The sequence below is a fragment of the Cyprinus carpio genome, chromosome B3 (assembly GCF_018340385.1).
Source record: "Cyprinus carpio isolate SPL01 chromosome B3, ASM1834038v1, whole genome shotgun sequence".
NCBI classification, from domain to species: Eukaryota; Metazoa; Chordata; class Actinopteri; order Cypriniformes; family Cyprinidae; genus Cyprinus; species Cyprinus carpio.
The window spans coordinates 34570829-34579684 of NC_056599.1; the positions used below are offsets into that span (position 1 = coordinate 34570829).

The following is an 8856-nucleotide window of genomic DNA, read 5'->3' on the forward strand; positions in this document are numbered from 1 at the left end:
TGTCTTTTACAGAATTGCTGATTGACCACCCCTTTAAAGTAAATATGTTAGGTGAAAGAGGTTCAGAGGACAAAGAGTTTGAGAATGTCTGCAAATAAGAAATAATGAGAATTTGTGCATTTTAATGAGTTTGAAAAGACAAAAGCCTTTCAATAATACATAATAATACATGGTTAACCTACTGAGTGATCATTTAAATAAAAAATAATGCGTTCATCAGTAGTTGATGCAATGTTGAAACACTTCTTAAACCTGAAATTATTTTTGTAAACTCATTGGTCAAATGCTGTATAGCCACCGGATTAATGACGGATTAATGACGGATTGAATGTCCACAAACTGGAAGACTTTCTGAGTGTATATAAGCGGTAGACTATTTTAGAAAGGAACATTTAAAAAAAAAAAGAGGAATTAGAGAGAATCAATAAACGATGAATCATTTATTTCTATTGTGTGAATAATATGTAATCTATAAAAAAGTAACTGTAGTCTGATTTAGTCTGACACTTGTGCACTCGCACACAGGAATGTAACACAAGGTTTACATAAATGCAATTAATTGCCATTTGGTTTGTTTCTCACCAAACCTTACTGTATACCTTCAGAACGTTTGGAATATAGCATACGCCACGAGATGCATATTATTTTATGACAGATTTGCATCCGCTTCAAGAATGAAAAGTGAAAGTCACCGTTCTCTGCCATTAAATGGGTAAGTGCGAGCAGGACATTTTTGTGTGTCTGTTTCGGAAAAAAGAAGGTAGACCTAATAAGCCTTTAGAACAACATCTGACTAGTTACCCTAGTTAAATAAAACAGAAAAACGCGACTACTGTCAAGCACAGATCAGTATTGAAGTGCACAGGAAATATGCAGCAATCTAAACAGTTTATTTTATTTAATATTGAGAATTAGTTGATGTTCACCTGGATTTGTTCCTGAAGAGGGGAAATAATTTTAATAAGTTGTCATTTATAGTCATATGGTAAAATGTATATTTTTATTTGTGTACATTCAAAATGACTACAAAATGTCGTCCCGTTGAAAAATAAAGAAAACAACAGAATGCACAGCTTTAGCGCAAAACATGAACCAATACACAGCTAGTAGGCTGCTTGATGCGCCTATTTTCTAAGTCTACATTAAGGTTATTTGACGTTAAATGCATTATTTAAGTCATTTTAGAATAAATCACAGTATATATCATGATAAAAAGTGACTTTACAGTTTGGAAAATATGGTAGGCTATGAAATCCCCCCCAGCAGCAGCAGAGGACTAGTATTCTGCCGCGAGGAACTGCAGAAGAACTGGTGACAGTTTGATCTTTTTTTTTTTTTTTTTTTTTGTCTGACCAATCAGCAGAAAGGGGCGTTTAATTTCCACCCACGTGTAGAAATCGAATATTCAAGCTGTTTATTCATTTTTCTACCCCTGAAAGAAAAACTACAAATTAAGCCGAATTCTTGTTTTTCGTTTTTTGCAAAAAATTTAAAAACGAAAAAGGAGCCGTTTCTCATTTTTCTACTTTCAATATTAAACAAAAAATACAATGACCAAAAGATACACGGACCCACACGTGTATTTTAGTTTCCGATTTCCATATATAAACAAATTTAAAAAAATTGGACAATGGGTAATTTTTTCGTTTTTCGTTTTCTATAACCAACGCAAAGAAACGTAAAATGCGTCATTTTCCGATTTTTGTTCTCCTATTTCTAAATGATTGTTGGGAAACAGCTTGATTTCCTGATTTTTGTTTTCTAATTTCAAAAGGAAAATCTGTTGGCCGCCGAGTACACGAACCCAATTGTAATATTGTTTCACAGCAAACATTTGTGCATTGCTGAATTAAAAGCTTGAGGTAGCAGATTAGCTCACACTTTCTGCTTTTAAATTATTTGAATGAACATCATGAAATGGTCTGTCTTTAATTTACTGACTGACGTTCAGCTAATACAGAACTGCAAAAAAAAAGTCCTATTAAACAAATGCCACTGTAATGCTTAAATATTGGGGTAAAAAAGAACTGTATTAGCTTAGGCTTTTAGACATGAACACTTATCATACGATCCTCAACAGTGGTGACAATAATTATTCATGCTGCAGTGCATGATGGGAGTTTTTATTATGGTGTTACCCAATATGCATTGCAGCATGAAGAATTTTGTTGATTGTCACCATTGTTAAGATTCATATAATGGTTCTTGATGCCGGTATGTGTCTAAATAGTACAAGAGTTCAAAAATGTAAATGCATTTCATACAGTAGATTTAAAATGAATTCATAACTAGAAGAGCAACACCTTTTCTTGCATGCTGTAGTTTCACAGGGTTTATTATTCAAAACCTAAACATATGAATGAAAAAAAATAATTTTTAATAAAATCTCATCATATAAAAACAGCAAACATATAAAAACAGCTTTACGACACCACATACATTGCTACAGAGAGAGATGTAATGCAGGAAGTCAAGCGTCAAGAGCCCAACTAGAGCAAACACTGATCTCCATGATGGTGGCATCATTTTAACCAATAAAACATCAACATCTGATCCTCTGTAATTCTCAATAACAGCAGGTGTTCATCACTAATGTGCAATCATCATTTAATTAGTCACTTAATTATCTCATTAACTTTTACTCTTTGAGGACTTGCTTGTGACTTGAAAGGAATGACTTGGTTCTCCTCTGGTGAAATCAGCTGGCTGAGTTCATGGGTGGAATAAACATATGGCAGGACTTTTACTTTCTGACCCCTAGACTACCCACCTCTGATAATTATGAACCTGTAAATAGTAGTTATTAGTAGTCCTCTGGGAAGTATGAAATAGTAGATACTCAGTAGCTAATAGAACACTATCTCATTCAACTTTAATATTACTTCAATTAATGCTATTAATTACTAATTTGTAAATCAGAATTTCTTGTTACTAAATAGCAGCTACAAGAATGTTAATATCGCTTTGCTCCTATGTAGTTATCCATTAATCATGCAACAGTATTCCAAAATGCTACCCATAATCATAACAAAAAGACAATACCTCAACAAAAAAGCTGAAGCTGGCATGACAACCGAGCTTCTCTTACCTTTATATAGCCTGAACCGCTCTGCACAAAGACCAATCATAGGAGCTGCAAATGTCATTTGACTAATTAGCCATAAGAATCCACCTGAAACTCCTTCACTAAAGCTACTCTAGCCCTGTTCCAAATGGCACACTTGAAGCCAATTAGTTGCTACAGGGGCCATGCTAACACACTAAACACTGACATTTTATTCCTGATGGATAAAATAAAGTCCCACCATACATTCCATAGTGGTGGTGGTTGCTAGGTAGGTGGTAAGGAGGTTTCTAAAAGATTTCAAAAAGATAGACTGGTAAAGTATACATACAGTGTCAATTTATTAAACTTTTCCAACGCAGCCAGTCAGAATCATGAAAACTATCATTTGAAGTCCACCAGAAACAACCATCAGTGACTTTAAGGCTTATGACAGAAGTGACTGCCTTCACCTCACAGTGACTCGCATGAAGAATATTGCTCAATGTTTTGATGGTCTTGCTGTTTGCCTCTGATTTCAGCTCAGAATGAATTGAAAACACCCACTCATTCCTGCACTAGTGGACACATATAGTTGCAATCCATGGGCCTGGTATACGTATGACTTTGCCATTTTATTACTGAGATAGAAAGTACATTTACTTTTTTTTTCAGAGTAACTAATACTGCCATACTTTAACCACACATGTTTTCCCATGAGTGTGGGATTTCATAGGCATGCTATATGTAACACTGGATTCAGACATGCCTTGAGGTTCTCCTACTTCAGCATTTTTCAGGTTTTGGACGGAACAAAGAGCATCAAAGACATAACTTTAAAATAAAAGCTAACAAAGACCAATCTACTGTAACAAACCCAACATTGTTGGAATGATACCAAGCAGACTCAGCAGCATGGAGCAAAATAACCCAGGATTACATTTACACAGGAGTATGATCTGTCTTACTTCAGATTTTGCATGCTGTACAGAATAAATATAGATAAAAGGCATGTTGGAGTGAAAAATGAATTTAGAAGCATTCTATGCATGGGATGAAAATGCATTTCATCATGGATGTCTCCAAAATACCTGACTAAGTCATAGTGTTTGAGTGCCGTACTGCGAATATCTCCTCAGTGAAGTCATCAGTTATCAGTTCTGTGTCCTTAACTCTTAATTTTTAGTTGATGATTGTTAAAAAAAAAAAAGTATACTAAACATAACAATCAATTAAGGAACTTAATGTTTTTTTTTTTTTTTTAGTAAGTCAGAGAAGTATTTTTACAGAGCATTTTCTGACTGAGATAAGGTGCTAAAATTATTTTATCCAGCTGCGTTTTGTTGAGTTTTGGGTGTGTGTTTCTTTATCGGCTTGGAGCCAGATGAGTAAATCTCTGTAATATGAGCACGAGCACAATCTCTTCTCTATCCTGAATGTTTCTGGGTGCTTCCCACTTTGAGAGATTAGTTACATGATTGATGATTTATGTTCTTTGCCTTTATGAAGCAAAGGAGCAAGAAATGAACCCTTAAGGGCATGATGATATCACTCCCCCTTATGCAAACAACACTTTATACAGTCATATTGAAACATGCTTCAGTTCTGTAGGTATTTCATGAAGACCGTAAATGAACCACTGAATGTCGAAATATTGTATCATGGCTCTTCAGCCACTCCTCAGCATTATGTTCTGCATTGCCCCAGCATGCCAATACAGCACCCATGTCTGTCTGAAATATGTGTAGCACTTTAGGGAACATTATAACAAGCTGCTTAGTAGAATGCATTCTACTAGCATAATGGCTGTTTATTAGTACTTATAAAGCACATATTAACGCAAGACCATATTATAGATCCCTTATCCATACCCAATGCCTGAACATAACAGCTATCTTACTTACTGTCAATAAACAGCAAATTGGAAGTTTTTGAGAGAAAACTTAGTTAATAGTGAATATGTGTTCCCTAATCTAAAATGTTACCATTCCAGTGTACATGCTGTCTTAAAACATCTGCTAAAGTAATATTGAAAACATGTAAACTCAGAAGCCAAGACGATTTTGTGGAAGAGTTCCAAGAATTCAGCTTGGACCTTTTTGAGTTTCTCAACTTATTACACAAGAGGGAGCACAATACATTTCCCGGGAAACTGTACTTTTGCCTTTCGCAAAGTAAAAATCACATTATTGTAAATGTAGGAACATTCCAGATATAAGGAAAAGAAAGAAGGTGTTGGATGTTTGAAAGAATCTCTTGATAAGGAAAGAATAGGTACTTTTGAAATCTTGAAATAATCAGTAAGCCAAAGAGAAATACCCTGACATTGTTTAGTGCAAGAAGATAGAAAAGAAGGAGGAACTAAACCTGCTATAGTTACAGTGGGCAAGCACCTACATGCTGTCAGTGTGGAGAAAATTCCCCTATTCACAGTCAGAGACCGAGAACACTTTATGCTTCACTTTCACAGTCTCTTTCTTCTTCCACACAGCACACTTCCAGCTCTATTCTAAAAGGGAAGATGTTAGTCCTAATGTCGTTTTTAATTATTCTCTTGACATCAGACTATAGCAAAGGTAAGTAATTCAACTAATGGTTTTGTGTTTTTATTTGAAAAGTCTTGAATGTCTTTGATTTTCCCTACCTTTAACCCTCAAAATGAAGTTTTAGAGTTGTGAAAGGATTTTGATTTTTGTATGTCATATATGCACAGCAAAAAAGAAACATCCTCTCACATTCAACTGCTTTTATTTCCAGCAAACTTCTTAACATGTGTTTATAGCATGCAATAATTGTTCATGGTTCGTTGAATAAGCATGAACAAATGTAATTTAAACCCTTTCCATCGGTAAAGCTTATTTGGATTTAACGAAATTATCTTTCAAATACATTATGTATAGAGATGCATCAGCATATGCTAATATTGCTTTCTAATGCATACAGGTCAAATAGAGATGCATGCTTTTAACCACAAGACAGTGGACTGCAATGAGAGGACTGTCTTACAGTGCAACATCAGCTCATCAGAGCCATTGAACATTGTTAAAGTGTACTGGAAAAAACTAGAAGAGAAAGATTTTGAATGTGATCCAGCATCCAGCAACGACCCTCCAGGATTTGAGTGCAAATACACAGGGGAAGCAATGACATTAACCATCTCAAATCCCACACCAGCAAACATGGGCACATACTTTTGTTGTATAAAGACAGACTCCGGACATGACAAAAAACAAATTTATGTGTCTATAGGTCAGTATATCTACCCATTTAGCAAAGCTGTAAGCATGAAGCATATTTTAATAAATTAATTAATTAATTAATTAATTAATAAACTGTTGTATTTTTTTTTTTTACTTAAACTTATTATTATTATTATTATTATTATTATTATTATTATTATTATTATTATTATTATAGTTTAGAATGTACGTCAACTACTTATGTCGTATAGTTCATTTTAAAAATATTTAATACTTTGTTATTCAGAAGTTTTCATTTTATAGTGTAGGTGCAGCTATCAAGTTGAAATAAAATAATAAATAACATTTTCTTTGCATAGTGTATTAGACAAGTATTTTTTACATTTTTTTCTTTGTCATAAATCTATGTTTGTATAATAACTATTCCTGAAGAATTTTGTTTTACATTTAAAATTGGAGAATCTGATACCCTTGTGAAAAAGAAGTGCACGTTGTATTGAATGTGCACTTGTAGTGTACTTCATATCTTAAAAGTAACGAATTGTAAATTTAACTGTAGTGTGTTATTTCATATTACATTTAAAATCAATATATTTTCAATGTACTAAATTTCAACTTGTATAATTGCATTGCAACTATATTTAGGTACATGACCTGCAAATTTCAATAGAAATGGAATGAATAGAATTTTTAATCAAGCATAAATGCTTGTAAAAACATTCGTTAGTACTAACCATATTTAAAAGAAAATAGAAGTGATTATGAAATTACACATTAGGATGTATGTAAGTGGGTCAAAAACACACTATTAAGTTCAACAAATTGTATTTAATGTTTATGTGAAATATAGCACATTTTGATTTAATAGAAATTAATATGCAATTAAGTGTCCAAGAAAATAATAATATTATTTATATGTTGTATGACAAAAACAATGGATTCCTCCTTAGACCGTGAAAAAAAAAAACACAATAAGTTTTCTTATTCTAACATTTTCTGAGATTTTTTTTCTATAATAATTTGTCAATAATTCTTTATTACAAAATTTGGTTACACCATCCTGACTCCACAAATATAGTCACATTATCATGCAAATATCTAAAATATCAAAAGTAATCTTATTTACTTAAAATCGTTTAAGTCATTGTTTGTGTGAACTGCATATTTCATATATGTTTAAATAATTGTAAAGATCTTGAGCGTCACATCTTTCACTCTTATACCTTGTGTTTGTGACTGTATTTACACAGGACAATGCACTGGAGAATTCTCCAACCAGATGGCTGGACACAAACAAGTGGAGTGTAGCTTCAATGGTGTGTACCCAGAGGCCAAAATAAACTGGTATCATTATGACATGAACCTGACTTCCAACTCTACAACCACAAGCCTGGAGAACACTGATGGAACGTTCAACATCACAAGTGTCCTCAACATCCAGGACAATCACAAGAGATATAACTGCTCACTGTGGTCACTCAAATATGGACGACACAGTGATCAAGAGTTTGAAGTGGGAGATCAAGCTGAGTTCAGTCCTGTTAGCAGGATCAGCACACAACATTTTTTATCATGGACTCTTGTTTCATTGAGAGCCTGTTTGTCTTCATAATCTTCACATAATGACTCAACCCAACTATCCCAAGACCTGACGACAAAATCAAAGATCTGGGGGAGTTTCATAAATTGAATTTGCCAGATAAGCTGATCATCTATTCAATATTTGACCCACAACTTCATGACTTGTATTATTTAAGAAAACGCTCATATTAAAAACCCAAACTATTTCATACAGCATTTTGAAAATGCATTTATTCACATTCTTTATGCAAAATAATGTATGATCTCAAATTAATTGAAAGACTACACTGAATATACTGTAAAAAATGTGAAAAGCTTTGTCATTTTAGTGTCATTGAGATACATGTATAGTTTTTATAAAATAGTTTTTATTTTTACATTTTGCAATTTCGTTTTAATTTTTGTTCAAGTCTGTTTAACGTCAATTTGTTTTTGTCATTTTATTGTTTTTAATGTCTATATAGTTTTTTTTTTATTATTATTTTAGTTTCAGTTATTTTGATACGTCAATAAATGAAAATGAGAAATGTTTCCTTTCCTCTGTAAACTTTCAGGTAAAAAAAAAAAAAAAAAAAAAAAAAAATCACTTTCAAGCATCAGTTCTTCGATATGCTGTGCTGTTTAGCAATATAATTGATGTCTTTTTTCTTTTTCTTTTTTGAGTGAGTTGACTGTGTACTTAAGATTTGTCCCATTAAAAAAAAAAAAAAAAAAATCTGCTATTTGTTATGCTTTTGTTCCAATCATGACCAATTACTATTATTTTTATTATTTTACCTGATAAGTAAATAAATAAATAAAAACACTGTTTATACATGCACACTAACTAAATCTGACTATTCCTCTCTTTTTGTGATTTTCACTGATCCGTTTATGCAAATATATATATATATATATATATAAAATATTCCCCCTCAGAAATTTCATGCCGTTCTACTTGCAGGCACTAGGTGTCATACGCAGACTACACTAAATACATCACTGAGTCTAGCATAGTGGTTCTCAACTAGTTTTGCACACGGATTCCAGATT

General features: G+C 32.9%; 1 protein-coding gene across 1 annotated transcript; it reads left to right on the plus strand.

Annotated features, from left to right (window-relative positions):
• The first annotated feature begins 5442 nt into the window (after window positions 1–5442).
• Window positions 5443–8650, plus strand: LOC109111285 (butyrophilin subfamily 1 member A1-like). The gene is made up of 3 exons (XM_042720909.1): window positions 5443–5619; window positions 5987–6292; window positions 7494–8650. Exons 1-3 carry the CDS (start codon window positions 5565–5567, stop codon window positions 7853–7855), a joined length of 723 nt encoding a protein of 240 aa, XP_042576843.1. The 5' UTR covers window positions 5443–5564; the 3' UTR covers window positions 7856–8650.
• The last annotated feature ends 206 nt before the right edge of the window (window positions 8651–8856 follow it).

Excerpts from the sequence above, each read along its gene's own strand:
- LOC109111285 (XM_042720909.1), top strand. The coding sequence starts at position 5,565 with ATGTTAGTCCTAATGTCGTTTTTAATTATTCTCTTGACATCAGACTAT. Across the intron at positions 5,620-5,986 it reads GACATCAGACTATAGCAAAG|GTCAAATAGAGATGCATGCT; the intron begins GTAAGTAATTCA and ends TAATGCATACAG. Across the intron at positions 6,293-7,493 it reads ACAAATTTATGTGTCTATAG|GACAATGCACTGGAGAATTC; the intron begins GTCAGTATATCT and ends GTATTTACACAG.